General features: G+C 37.1%; 1 protein-coding gene across 1 annotated transcript in view; it reads right to left on the bottom strand.

The window, feature by feature from the left end:
* Nucleotides 1-325: 325 nt before the first annotated feature.
* The window catches only part of CCDC170 (coiled-coil domain containing 170), a 39853-nt gene continuing 25055 nt past the window's right edge, over nt 326-15123 (bottom strand). Inside the window, exons 6-10 of the mRNA XM_009884048.1 lie at nt 10728-10928; nt 8770-8943; nt 7327-7569; nt 6224-6460; nt 326-526 (exon numbers count right to left, since the gene is read on the bottom strand). Of these exons, the coding sequence (XP_009882350.1) occupies nt 326-526; nt 6224-6460; nt 7327-7569; nt 8770-8943; nt 10728-10928 (1056 nt within the window). The remainder of the gene's footprint in view (nt 527-6223; nt 6461-7326; nt 7570-8769; nt 8944-10727; nt 10929-15123) is intronic.

Here is a 15123-nt window from a genome sequence, read left to right as displayed (position 1 = left end):
AAAATAGCAAACTGACTTCAGGTGGCCCATGCCTTCAATGCCTCTGAAATGAAACTGGAGGGCTATACGTTGTTCACATATTGCCTATCATTTTCATAACTGAAGTGCTGTGCTGCCCAGGGATTTTCTCTTTGCTGTCTCCAGGCCGCTGGCTTTACTCTATCCATTCAGCTCAGTCTCCCTACTGAAACACTAAAAATCAGCCCAAGTCGGTATCTGTAGAGTAGGGAACAGAAATAAATATCTGTTTTCTATGCATGTCTAGCATGTAGGGAAGCACAAAAGAAAATTTTACTTTGTTCTGTCTCCTTGCAAAACGTGCGTTTCAGTGAAGAAGCCGTACGTTTCTCTGCGAGTGTTCCTCTGGTGCCCTTGCCACGTCCTTGAGGCAGACACAGGGGAAGTAGTGGTGCTGATGAGAGTGAATCAACCCTTCAAGACGTGTAATGATTTCATAGTCGGGAAGAGCCAGGCTGGCAATGTTGAGGCCCAGCATCTGCGAGACGACCTCCCGGAAGTCTGCCAGCTGCAAGAGCAAACAGAAAGGAATTACTAATAAATTAAGTATCAAGTAAAGGAAATGCCTGAATAAACATATACATACATGCATATATACCTACAAACACAAGCATTTGTATTAGCAGTGCAAAATATAGGAATTTCTGCTGTTGCTCAATACAGAGACCTGAAGCACATGGAAACAGTCTTTTGGGGCATACCTCAGATGAAAAAAAAAAAAGTAAATAGCTGAGGTTCTAAGGATCTTGAACACAAAATGCAGTTTCAAGTGTTCTTTAGTATCCTTCAGAAGCATATCTTCCCTAAACAGCGAAAACTGAGGAAAAGATGGGAAGAGGAATTTTACTTGACCTAGATGCCTGCAAACTATACAGACAAGTGGAAACTCTGGTGGGCACATCCCAGAGCACAGGCTAAGGTGCTGGTCCTGACCTCGAGCTCCTGACCACTGCCTGCCACCGCGCCCCTCCACCCTGCACTTTTTTGTGGAAAACACAGCAGAAAGGAAGAAGTTAGAAGAAAAGTGGATGTTTGACACATCCTTTGGTCTGACTTTGACTTGGAATCAGGTGCAGCCAAAATTCAAGACACAGCCTGAGAAATGCTTATTTTTCTTCTGTGTAGCTGCTGAAAATATATCATAGGAAGGGTATTTGGGAAAGTAATTAAAGAAAAGAGCTTTTTCTCTGCAGTTCCAAATGGACAAACAACCACAAGTAATTGTCATCACTAGTGACTCTGCCAGCAACTAGACTGAAAACGTAAGATCAGATGAACATGAATGCTGATTTACTCTTCTCAACTCACAATATGGATCTTTATCAGTCAAACTTCAACAGACAATGCATTACACAGTCCAAATGACTGATGCCTTAACACCCCTTATCATCAACACACAATTAAAAGATGAAAATGTTCATATTTGAGGAAATACGTTTGTCTTGCTGTCTATTTGAATGTCAAGATCCCCATTCCCAAGTATGACAAAGACTCAAAATGTCACAGAAACATCAAAACCATCAAGAAGCTGGACTCGCACTCTGGCATGGCAGCACCCTCACTCCACCAGTCATGCTGACGGTTAATGGTAAGGAGGAGATAAAAACACTCCTGAAATACTTGTCCATCCTCAAGAACACTGTGAAGAACTCTGAAGCAGTCATAACATCTGTGAGGCAAGCTACAAAAACCCCTGAAAACAAGGTCTCTGTTCCAAGACTTTGCCAAAGACAGTTTGTTTCATCCCAGTACCAAACCCTAAGGAGCTGCCATCAGTACAGTATAGGGCAGAAGGATTTGAGACTTCCATCCCAGCTATCTTTATTACCAAGGCAGTGCAATGTCTTGGATGAAACATTGGAGCAATGTAACACCAAAACCCCCAAGTTCTCTTCAGTACCAAGCCGGGAGGTCACTGATGTGGAGCTCTGGCAGAGTGCTAGACAAATTAGCAGAAGCTAAAGATTTTTTTAAACATCTGGATCGAAATTTTAAACATTTTTTTTTAACCAGACAGGATAAGCAGGCAGCAGAGCTGGAATTTGCTTCCATACAGACTTCATGTTAAAAGATCAAGGCAGCCCTCTGCAAAGATCCGGTCTTTGGATGAATTAAACCCCCACAAGATGTCTATACAACAAACCCAACCGATCCCAGCATCTGCACCTTGCACCAAATTTCTTGCTCTCATATCTTTGTTATTGCAAGATGTTCAACTTAATTACAGCAACTGTGAGTAAATCAAATTGCATTACAACCATGTATCAAATGCAATCAAATTAAATTTGATACACTGATGCAGATTACTGATCTGGCAGAATTTTGCCAGGGGGAATAGATACAAAGAAAAAACATATACACAATCATCTCACTCTTCCTTTCTGATGGGAAAAGCAGGTCATAGCTATACTGAATGGACAATAAGTATGTTAAGAATTCAATAACTTTCATTGGCAAATAACCTAAACTGGAAAACACACAGACCCCTTAAAGAAATCCTTTAAGCTAGTGGGCATTTATGTGAATTTTAAATTGAAGGGGTTTTTCCACTTTAACGGAATAACACCAAAAAAACTTTTCTGACTATTATATTGTGGCATATAAAACAGTGCAGACAAAGCTGTATTTCAGTGAAAATGCAGAAAAGGGTTGACTACAAAGAGAAATTCTCCACATAAACTGACAAAGAGAACCATCATTCTTGGATGTAAAAGTGCCCAACCAGAGGACATCAATCTGAATTTTAAAAACTTCAAACAAAAGCAACAGATGCTACACTCTAGATGATCTTTAGAACACTATTGCACGTCTCACGTGGAGCAAGATGTGTGTTTATAGTCTTAAGTGAATACACTGCTGTAAGCACATCATTAATAACTTTTTAACATCTTGAACTAAAACATATAAGAGCTATAAAAAAATTAGATATGTATTTCAGCTTTAAAAACGATACAACAGAGGTATTAAGAACAGAAATACTACAAGCTAATAGAAGTACCACCTAACTCTCTATTTAAGGCTTTCTTCAATAGCAATTAATATTTCTAAGTTAGTCACAATTTGAAGTAAAGGAGAGAAATAATAAAAGACAAACATCACTAAATACTCAAAACTAAAGGTTTTTTCTTTGCATCTTCTATCCAGTAAGTAAAATTTTCTGAAGTAAAAGAGGGGAAATTAATGCAATTTAGAGTATTAACCCAAGATATTAGGAGGGGGGAGCAGAAATAAAAAATAGACACTACATTTTCTTTTCACTCTGTACCTACAGGAAAGTAGAAGGGGTCTTATTCCAACAGAAAGGAAAAAAATAAAGGGGAGGTCGAACTAAGACTGGAAAAAATCCTTACAATAAAACCATCAAAACCTCAACCAAAACATTGACAATTATATTCGTACTACTGCAAATTTAGTTAAATTGATATAAAAATAAAATATATTCAGATTTTAATCCGTGGTTGACTGCAATGGTCACATACTAATGTTATCAGTCCCTGTGAACATCCTTTTGCCGTCAGGCATTATGCATACCCTTTATCTAGTCTTATTAAAACACGTCAGCTATGCTGTTATTTATTTATATTCAGAAATATGAAACAATGGTATATGAAGTCAGAGAGGTTTTCTGTTCACCCCACAGGCAGAGGAAATCCAGTATGGATATCTGTAAACTTACACTTAGTCTTGTAAATTTTCAATATACAACTGATTCCCCTCTCTATATATTCTAGTAATATGTACTTTTTGGACTCTTCACATATAGCTTGACCCCTCTGTTTTTTGCTCTGTAGTATGATTTAATAATGCTTTGAATGCCATTTCTTTAATGGTTTTATATGTCTTCAAGAATATGCATGCTTTGTTGTTATTTGCTACAGTCACCAGAGCTGACTGTTAATCCTAAAGCAGATTGGCAGAGTTATTACACCCTACTTACAGGACTTCACTTCTAACAATTCAGATGCTTGGATTCTGTGCATTCTCTTAAAAAAAAAAGATTAAAAAATATTGAAAAAAGAAACAAAACACAGAAATGCCAAAGCTAATTTTTCCTCTTAAACTTAGTAGGAATTACTAGTCTAAAGAGCAAAGAACAACCAGAAACACTGTGTTAAATCCCAGTTATGAGTTAATCTTAAATTACTTCAATATGATCTTAATTTTTTACTTCACTTGGGTATGTTCTGCCTTTCTTTATGATCACAAGACAAATCAGTGTCTTAACCAGTTAGCAGTAGTTCAATTCTGTATGCTTTTAAATTTGACAGCATGGAAAGTAGCCACGCAGTATTATGATGTTATTTAACGTTACACATAGTGATATCCATGGAAAGTAGAGTAAACCTGAGAAAAACGTGATATATACATGAAAAAAATATGCAAATGCATGTACAAGCAGTCAACCTGGCGACATCAACAACTCCATCAGGTAAGGGCAATTTCAGTTTCTAGTAGTTTTCTTAATGTGCATACACACACAGGTGACACAGCTTATATTCAGATTAAATATATACACATGTGCTCAGAGAAGTATTTAACATCTGAATTTACTAGCTTTCACAGAGAGTGAGAGAAGTCTGGTCTTGTTTAGCTTCCCTGAGAACAAAGAATGAGTGAGTCCAAAGCAGGTGAAGAACTACACAGGTTTTGGGACAAGGAAGGAATTCTCCTTGGATAATGGGTCGGGAGAAGTCAGGATAAAAACTCACATGTTAATTAGTGAGAGTCTAGAATGAATTCTCTGATTTAGCAACAGTAGCTTTATTTTAAGAACAAATTTTAGCTAAGCAAACTGTTAAGATACAGAAGAATATGCTATGAATATTACCAACAATTCTCATATTCTCAAAATGTCATTACTGCTAATCAGCACTGCACAAATACCAGGCACTGGTTTCGCAAACTGCTTTGCTCCCAGTTTAGCAGTATACTTCCACCTACAGGTATTTGAAATGTTCCTGTGATGCAGATGATTCTGGATGCTGGTGAATTATAAGTTGAAGCTTTTCATTCACTAACCCAGAAAGCTTGAGCATTCCACCCTTTGTAGTCCACTTACCTCACTTTTCCCACGTTCTTCAAATTTGTCCAAAGAACACTGTGACAGTATTCAAGTGGCTTGAAATGTCTTGGGTTCAGTCAGTAAAAATTCAGCATTTGTGTGTTTTTAGCAAGTACTCAATGTATGACTCCACGGAATAATTTCCTGACTATAATTCCTGCCTCCTTCTGTTTGCAGGATGCTCTGTTTCCTCATGAGACATATGAAGAAATTAAATTTTCCTGCCAAATTTCTAACCTGCATTATAAAATAAAACAGTGCTAAAGCTTTTCAGGAAGAAAGATCCTCAGGTTGTTGGGTTTTTTCTCCGTGTGAGCAAAACAGGATTTTTCTAGACTCATTTTTTGAAATAGCATTCTTAAATTTCATCCAGAGTAATTGCTAAGGCAAACACACAGCATAAAAATTTTAGCTGGAAAAACTAACAAAGTTCTAAGCAGTTGGAATAAGGGATTTAAAATTACACGTTTTTTATTTTAAAGAAGTATCCCATTGGCTTTCAACAATTACGCCGTCTACAAGACACAATATGCAGGTCTGTTACACACATACTTCACAATTTTTTTTAAATTAGAATGGAATACATTTACTAATGTGTTTTTCACATACTCCTTATACCGTCCCCAAGGTGAGTTATCACAAAAATTTTTTCTTACCTAAACTTTAACAAAGTTATATGTGACAAATCAGTCCAAAATAGTTACATTCAATATTAAGTCTGGTTTGTTTTGTTCTTTGGGTTTTTTTAATTTTCTGATCTTTTCCAACATTCTTTGAATTTATGACCTATACATGGTAACATGCAAGTAAGTTTTATACCTAAGACATATGGAAAAAACACACCTTTAAAAGACACTAGGATTTTAAAGCATTTTTATACTTCTCCAAAAGGTGATATAATATTTTGCAGTGAACAAAGAAAACAATGCCTGTGTTTATTATATATTCTGTTGCATATATAACTTAAAGAATAGCTTTGCCACCCAGAATCACCACTGTGACTGGCTCACAAGTGTGAGCTGAAATTTCCTTGTTTAATAATGTTCATAAAAGTTTTCAGCACAGGTGGTTAGCTGGTCCACCTGTACCTCATTCTTATATTCTAAGTGACAGCTAGCACTTGTCAAATACCTATACACCTACCTGTCTCTCCCTTTTTGCCAATTCTGCAAGGGTTGTTTTAAGCACCTTCATCTCACTGGTAACTGCTTCTAACATATTTTTGTTTTTTTCTTTATCTTCAGCAGCTTTACGCTCCTTTAAAAGAAGTTCTGATTTCACAGAGGTAAGCTGTTTCTCAGCCTTTTCTTTCATTCTTTCCAATTTGCATTGAGACTTGTTGAGTTCTTCTATTATTCTGTTCTGCTCCAAAGTTTTGATCTGCGAAAACATAAAGTAATGTTAAATTTGTCACACTTTTTCATCTAACACAAACAAATAATACAGATAATCAGGAGTAATCATAGTAAGTACTTTAATGTGGTTTCTTATGTGTTCTTCATGAAATCACATGGACGTGTGCACCAACTCAATTAACAAAAATATTTTTGCTTCAAAGACAAATAATTCTCTACAGGTTTTGCGAAAAGAGGTAACTTGACAGACAAAAACCCACAGTGAGAGTCCACTTTCTGCTAGCCCCTGGAAAAACAGTATGAAAAAGAGTTGCCAAATGTTTTGCTGGTAATCCTTCAGTTAGAACATGCACGTACTTATCTATTTCACTCCATCAGCCACAAGACATAAACTCACATAAATTCAATCTTCTTTTCTTCCAGCAGTGGTGAGCTATCAATGACTGCAAACTACTTGTTTTCACCTGCGTTAAAGCAGGTAATTTATTACTGCTGGAGTGTAATAAAACACAGGAATGATGAAAATTTAGCATCTTGCCTGGTTTATATGGGGAAAAAAACTTTTTTCCCCCCATACCTATCAGAATAGATCTTCTGTGAGCAATGTATGGGAAAATATAAGATTATAGCCATATCTACAGGAAAGAAAGGGATGCATATATCATATTTTTCTCACACTAGCCTGAAAATGTACATTGTACTTTACAGATGCTATTTAGTATATTAAGACAATTTGCAAAATACCCAAAATGTTGTAATATTGTATTTGCTTTCCCCATCTAGATGGGTTTCAGCAGTTCTCCACGAACACATTTATTGTAAATGAACTCCAGCTGTATCCAACTGGAAAAGAATAATGGATAGAAGCACAAATGTAACCTTTTAACTCACCTTAAGTTCATTTGTTTCAGACAGCTTGGCTTTGAGATCAGTATTTGTTTCCCTTGCCAGATCAAGCTGCTTCTGTAGCCTCTCCATCATCTTATGTAACTTTCTGACAGCAAAATTGGCCTCGTCCCTCTCCACAGCTAAGGCAGTCCTTCCTTGCTTCTCTTCTTCCAGCTGGGTTATTTTCTGCCTCAGAAGGTTCATGTGCAGCTCTTTGCTTTCAAGTTTCTCTTTCTGAGTCTTCAACTAGTTTTCCGAACACAAGGATATTTGAAAAACAATATACATGAAAGACAATAGTACCACACAGATTGTTTTGCAGAATTAATCCCCATGTTGCTTCTTTAACCTCAATTCCTATTCCTCTCTTGAAAACTCTGTAAAGCAGTATAAACATATACAATAACTTGATACCTCTTATATTACCAATTCATTGTGCTTTTCCATCCATGTAGACTGCCTGCTATTTAAATATAAATACTTGTGCATCATTCATAACATCTGAGATTGTCTGAAATATAAGACTTGTCAAATGGAAGAGGTAAGAGAGATTAATTAAGGAGACAGTGGTTTTGGTGGTGGTGGTAGTTTAAGATATTTCCATCCTTAATTAATTAAGGCTAGCATGCAAGGAGAACCAACATACAGAAACAAGAAAGGTTTCATCCACTGCTCCTATACAAGGTCCAGCAGCTAAGTTTTAGAATTTTGGTGCTCAGGAAGCTACCTGTTTTCAGTTTACCTGAGCTGAGCTGCCAGGCTTTACTCTGGAACATCTGAGGAGGAGTATTAACATACATACTGTACTCTTTGCAAGAGAGGCAGTTGCTTCCAGGAAAAAAAAAAAAAAAAAAGTGTTGGTTTAAACCTTAGACCTAATTCTAAGCTCTAAACCATCCTGATAAGCCTAAAACCAGAAAATTTCACTCTGTCGTAACAGGATGACAGAGGTTATCGGAACAAATTTCAACCAATTTGCTCCTAAAGAAGCACAGTTCTTGTTGGAAATGTTCAAATTCTTGATGAAGTACAACTGATGTCCTACTAGACATCAGTAGATGTTTGTGTAAGATGCCTCCTTCCCAGCAGATCCTTTCAGATTTAAATACTGACAGTAGTTGCTTACAGAAGTATATTATAAATGTGTATTAAAAAGTAGACATATATACACATATAAACATGCATAACTTCATACATTTATTTAAGAAGCTGTGAAAAGCAGTACCATGTATTTAACTGACTGGTGGTTTTACTTGTTTTAATATGCAGTCTGTTTGCACAGTTTGCAAACGTTAACCATCTTCTTTTTACCTAATGAACATCTTTGAAATTCCTTGCACATATATGAAGCTCCAGTCTGCTGCCTCCAGCAAGCCACTATAGAAATACAGCCTTAATAATGTTTATCTTTGAAGCAAAAAGTAAGAGTATGTCTTTTTTGCCTACCTTCCTTCTTAGGCTATATGCCATAGTCTTGTTTTCAATCACTGCATCACCTTCCAGTTTCACTAACTGGTCTACCCGGGCTAGAATTGCATCCACATTCATATCAAATCCAACCTCTGCTGCTAGGCTATCCAGCTTCATCTTCTCATTAAGTTGCTCCAGAAATTTCAGATACTAAGATAAGATGTGGAAAAGTAGGTAAAAGAATAATAAAACGTCATTAAAAATCCTGAAGTAATATTTAAAGACAATTGCCCCTACACCCGCAACCAACTATATGTAGTCAAGTCCACTATCCACAAGAAATAATGCACTGAAAGGTTATGTTTATAGTACACACTTCTGACACAATTGCAAATTCTCCATTCGTCCTTTTTTAGTCAACATTTATTTTGTTCATAAATCCCTGGACGTACTGTATTTATCTTCTTAGCAAGACCAGATTCGATTTTGCCTCTGCAGTAAGAAGAGCACTAAGTATACATGTCTGCTTCTGACTCCAGTTCCTGTCTGTGGCTCTGCCACTTTACACAGCCATGCATTGGCAGGGAGAAGTTAGAAAGGACAGACATAGATCCCAACTAATTGCAAGTGCTGTGATTGCCCACTGCTGTGAACTCTAAAATGAGTAAAACTGTTACCAACAGTGCCATGGGTGAGATCTCATGTAGTCTGAGGAGACGCAGGAACGTTAATGTGATCAGTCTTTTGCCTTTCTTTGGAACAGCAAGTTTTAGAGATAACGGTTATTGATTTACAAATTGCTTTAAAGATTATTTTAATTGCATCTCCATCTGGTTTACTGATGTGAACACATACCGATATTAAATATTATTTAACCTGTTTTTTCCTGGTTTTGTCCTGCCCTGCTAGCTCTTTAAAAATTGCATTTGTTCCCTGGTCTCAATTAGCCTCTCTTGCAAAATCCAAAGCTCTCCTTCTCACTAAGAACTATGTTTGCCTTTATTTTACCCCTGTTGCAGGTCACAATCTTTGCAAACAACAAAGAAAAACAAAACAGAAAACAACAAACCGGTTCCATAACTGTTGCTTGAGCCCAAGATGATAAAACATAGCAAGAATCTCTTTTTGTTTCATGATCCTTCTAGTTCAAAAAGTTAAAAACAGCAGCAGCAATAGAAAGTGCTGAAGTTGTTCATTAACAGAAAAAAAAAAAATCACAACAAAAATCTCTTTATTGCAGTAAAATCTAGACCGACATTAAGAAACTAGGGCCACATGTTCTTCACAGAGGACTCAGAGGGGAAGGAACAGCTCCATTTTCTAGTTTGCTCCCAATGTGGTGGATGCTTCATTCATAAAAGTTACTGTGTCATAGACTAATGCAAAACAGACAGCACCAAATTGTTGATTCTTTGCAAATTCAACTTTCTAAGCATTGATCTTGGCCTGGTAACATGCTCCAACTTCGTCTTTCTTAGCTGTATTGGATGGCTGGTTTAGCCTTCCAGCTAGTATGTCATTTTTCAAACTCTTAGTACGCGGATGTGTTGTAGGTTAACAGTGTGTTCGTTCATACAATTAATAAAAAAATACTGGTAGCCTTGATGGTCTAAGGATGTAAAAGAATCAAGGACTGCAAGATCTTGAGAGACTGCAGACCAGATGATATATTAGAGAAAGATGGAGAGATCAAAGAAAGCTTTGAAATCAGAGAATCCTTGAAGGACTTCTGATGTATTGATAGAGACTACTTTTAATCTGGTTTGGTTTTTTTCACATTAAATGGACTTTGAACTCAAAAGCTTAGCTACTTTTTCCAACTAAAATTGTGGGTCAAAGAAAAGATATTACTACTCCCTACATGATGCCTGACTTTGCTAATTCGCACTACTTGCAGTACTGTGAGTGATACTCCAGCTGATAAATGCAATACAATTAGCTGTATCTCTGTATTTAGTGACTTTTATGTGAAAGAAAATAATGCATGCAACTACTTTTTGTTTCTCAAGCTTCAAACCATCTTGCATCAGATGTACAGACAGTAATTCCTCTTCCAAGTGTTTCAGTTGATCCTGGAAAGTCTCAGAACATTTTTCAGCTTTCCTGCTCCTCTCTAGAACTTCTTGGTACAATCTGGTCTGATTTTCCAAAGCTTCAGTCAATTTAGCTATTTGGGCTTCAAGCTGAGATACCATCTAGGGAGCAAGCAAACCAACAAAACATACGGGGTTAGGTGGGTGTGGAAATATCAGAAAGATATGAAAGATGTATCCTCAAATTATTAAAAAGGGGGTAAGATATCTATCTTTAAAATACATGCATTTAAAAAGAGAAAAATCTGCTGTCATTTTCTGGAGAAAATGGCAGAAGTGGTAACCTGAGACATCCAAAAATGAACAGCAGAAACCGTAGCTGAGCCAACTGACTAAAAGGGGCTAATATCTATAAAAAAATAATACAAATTTAGACACAAACTTTCCAAATATATCAGCAAGCCAGCAACACCTGGCAGTCAACTAACATTCTTTAAAATAAGCCAAAAAATCACTAGCCTATTGAGGAGGTGAGTGGAAATGACAGATAAGTGACTTAGAAAATACATGCAGCATGTAGGTGAGAATGTACATATGGATAACTAAGTCCCAGAGGAGTGCTTCCCAATTGTTAGCTGTTAAAGGGTGTTTAACTAAAAGATTTTGCTAAGAAATAATAATAATTTCTGTAATCTAGCCAGAGCCCAAGGCTAAAAGGGTAAAATCTCATAACAAGAAATTAGACTAACAATTCTGAAAACAATTCTAGCTCTACATTGTTAAGTTTGCAACACCTACGTATAATGTAATGGTTTTAAGTCGTAAACTACTTATAAATTAAACGCTTGAAAGCACCTGATGATACTACTGCCAAATACTGACAGTTCTATCCAAAAAGCTGCTTGCTTCCCTCTTTCACTCTCTCCTCTTCTTACTGTCATACAATTATTTAGTTACATAATTAATTGTTGCATTTGTAACTCAATGTTCAGACACTTATCTCCAAGCAGACTCTTCATTTTAAGCATGTTTGCCTCCTGTTAATAAAATGAACAATAAGCACACAAAACTCCCATTAATTTTAATGGCACAGAAAGGTTTCCAACTTAGACTGCAATTAAATACAAACAATAGTTTGCGCCCAACTCACCTAAAAAACACTAAGAAATTACTGATGCTTGTACAGTGATAGAAAACACTAAACAATAATAAAACTGCAAAAAAAACCTCACACATTTTACACTTTTCTGCATCTCATATCACTCGGCAGGAAAAAAAATAAATGCTTTCAGTAACTTGGGCCCACAGCGACACACTGCTGCCGGAGAACCCAGAGCCCCTTTTATCAGGCTGCAGAGCGGCTCTGGACACAGACCAGCCACATGGGGCTTCTACAGGCTCCAAAGGTCCATAAACATGAGAAGGTGAGGGTTCATACCACAGAAGGTGAGACCACAAAACCACCAAGCTGTCAGTTTATCTTCCAGAGTATCCTGGAGCAACTGTCATCCTTGGCTTCAGGACAAACAACAATTTAGGGATTTCCTAAAACAGAGTTGCACCTTTATTACCCACCCATGCCTGTACCCAGCAACTTACAAAAGGCTGCAATTTTGGTCCTGCAATTCTGACCTACACAATTTTCTGTGCCAATGACTTGTGCAGGTTGACCAGCCAGCCTGTAAAAAAAACACTTCCCGCTTTTTGTTTTAATGTGGCTACCAAATAATTTCAAACTAAGACCTTTTATTTCTTGTGTTACAAGAAGCTGCAAATACTAATTTCCAGAGGCCACTCCTACTGTGGGGACAGTGGGGTTCATCCCTGCTGCAACTAAATAATCCCCACTGAAATCTTCCTGAACTTTATTTTTCTCTTGTGCTAAGCTTTTATTTTTTCTTGTGCCAAGAAGAGGGCACGTGCAAGCCCCAGGCCCAGACCCACAAGGCATCAGAACAGAAGGCAGGCTACAGCTATTCAGTCCATAGGGCATTTCCCTCAACAGCCCCAAAGCCACAGAAACAGGCATGTGGTGGACTTAGGATAGGTGCAAAAAAGCAGCATGTAGGATGAAGTTAGAAGGTCCTTCACATCACACTGGCTTTTTTTTTTTTCTTCTTTTTCAATACAACAACTAAATATTCTCATCTTCTTAGTATTATCTTGGCAATCAATAAGTTATACTGTTCTGTTTTGGTAAGATGTTACTTAAACATCCCACTATTTTATGCGTACCCATATGCGCATGCACACGTGTACACCTAGTACAATTTTTTTTTAAGATCTCTACCAGCTGAAAAGCATTAGAGCTGCCACATCTCTTATCATGGTACTTACAACTTGTATTTTGCTTTACTGCATTGCACTCACCATCCCAAGCTGAAAAGTTCTCGTCTGTTGAGTCTTTCCTTGCATGGAAGCCTCGAGACACTCCCATGGCCCTTCCCAGTACTTTCTGAAGTCCCTTTTTTGGACTTAAATTATCATAACTGTGTGTGCTACTCAGAATGCAGCAGCCATGGATTACAGTGGCATAATTATGGTTTTCATTTTCTTCTCAACTTTTTTCCTCATAATTTCTCACATTCTAGTTGGTTGTGTTTTCTTGGTCAGCCCTAAGTCAGTACATATATTATTCCACTTTTATCAATGTTTAATTTATTTTTCCAAATTATTTTCCACTCAGTTCTTTTGTTTGGAAGGATAAAGTGGATAAATCCCTAAAACTAAACATGCATTTATGATATTGCCATAAAAAACATCAAGAAACGAGAACAACAGAAGATTTTAATGGGAACAGCAATAGAGCCTCATCAATTTTGGAACTTAAGAGTCTGTATATCAATAGGCAATGACAAAAAGTGATAAAATTAGGAGAGTCTACAATAAGATCAGCTGTAGGTAGTCAAGAGAAACAGTTCCGGCTGTATGAATTTAATTTGCTGCTACAGATTTGCAACAAAACTTGTCAAACAGAAAGGACCTGAACCCAGAGACCCCATAACCAGGGCTGAGCTCTTTATGAGAACAGTTCCTTGCCTTGGACTCCAGGTGCCCATGAGCTCCTCTGGTATGTTACAAATAGTAAATGACAAAAACACCCAACAGCTGTCCAAACATGTTTAGATGACACACATCTTACTATAACTGCTGAAAAGATCATTAAGACACTGATTCAAAGCAGTTTGTTAATCCTGCAACAGAATACCTATCACTGGACACTGTCAGAGTACATGCTGATTTTTTTTTAATGAAATTACAATTTTTGCTAATGTTGATGTTAAGGCCTAGTACACAGACTGTGACTAACTCAGATATCCTTCAGATACCAAAATCACCATAATTAGGAGACATAATCTTCAAGAGTATTTCAGATTTCTCTGAAAATCCAATGAAAGCAGTTTCACAGAATATCTGACTATAGCAGTTGCAGTGAATAATCTTCTCACAGGCCTTTTAAAATTTAAACTTTTCACAGCTCTGTTTGACAGGTGCATGTGTAGAGGTAAGCCAGATATAGCTGACCAGACTTGGATGTAAAGATGAACATTTTGCCAGTTCAGTCCTATACACAAAACTGCCAGAGGAGCTGCAGTGATGATTTAAAAATGAAAACCCAAAACCTGTTTAGAGAAGGCATCAAAACTCTCAAACAGGGAGGGTCTTCTTTCTCCCAGATTCTTGCATTGTTTTTTCCTGATCCCCCTAATCTAGTTTGCAAAGGTAAGTTGCTTGCAGCAATGTCCTGATAGAAATGAAACAATCTTTACTCAGGGAAGGACCTAATTATAATCCTCCTCCTGTTTTACATTATCGCATTCATTAGCACAGTTTTAATTTCCAGCAGCAAGCATTTGGCTGCTGGATTCATGTCCCTAGGTGTCCTGGCATCGCTGCTGGATTGCAGCCACAAAGGGTCTGTTTCAAAACAAGCTAGCTTGGGCACCAGCAACACTAGAGGCTAATTTACCCTACCAAGAAGTTTAATGGCTCACTTTTGTGGGTCTTTTATTTGAGGCTGGACAGTTTACTGAAAGGTCTATATGAAATCCTATCTGAAGACAATCTTTTCCTTGATTAGAAATTAGAAAATATTAACATGTTAAAATGTTAGAATTTTTTTTTTAAATTCTGATTTGCAGACAGAAAAGCAGCTCACCGTAAAACAACTTTTTGGTGACAAAGTCTATGTTCTATTAGAAACAGATTCACAGGTGCATAATATGGGTATTTTATCGTAGTTATTTCAAAGCCCTTAATCTTAATGTAGAAACTCTTCTGATAATAGATGCCAGCACTGCTTTAGTAACACAGTTCACTTTGGGGCAATGCAAATACATTTTTCGAACTGAGTCAC

Source organism: Charadrius vociferus, unplaced genomic scaffold, assembly GCF_000708025.1.
Source record: "Charadrius vociferus isolate BGI_N301 unplaced genomic scaffold, ASM70802v2 scaffold494, whole genome shotgun sequence".
In the NCBI taxonomy this organism is placed as follows: Eukaryota; Metazoa; Chordata; class Aves; order Charadriiformes; family Charadriidae; genus Charadrius; species Charadrius vociferus.
This window is presented reverse-complemented; position numbering and strand designations above follow the sequence as displayed.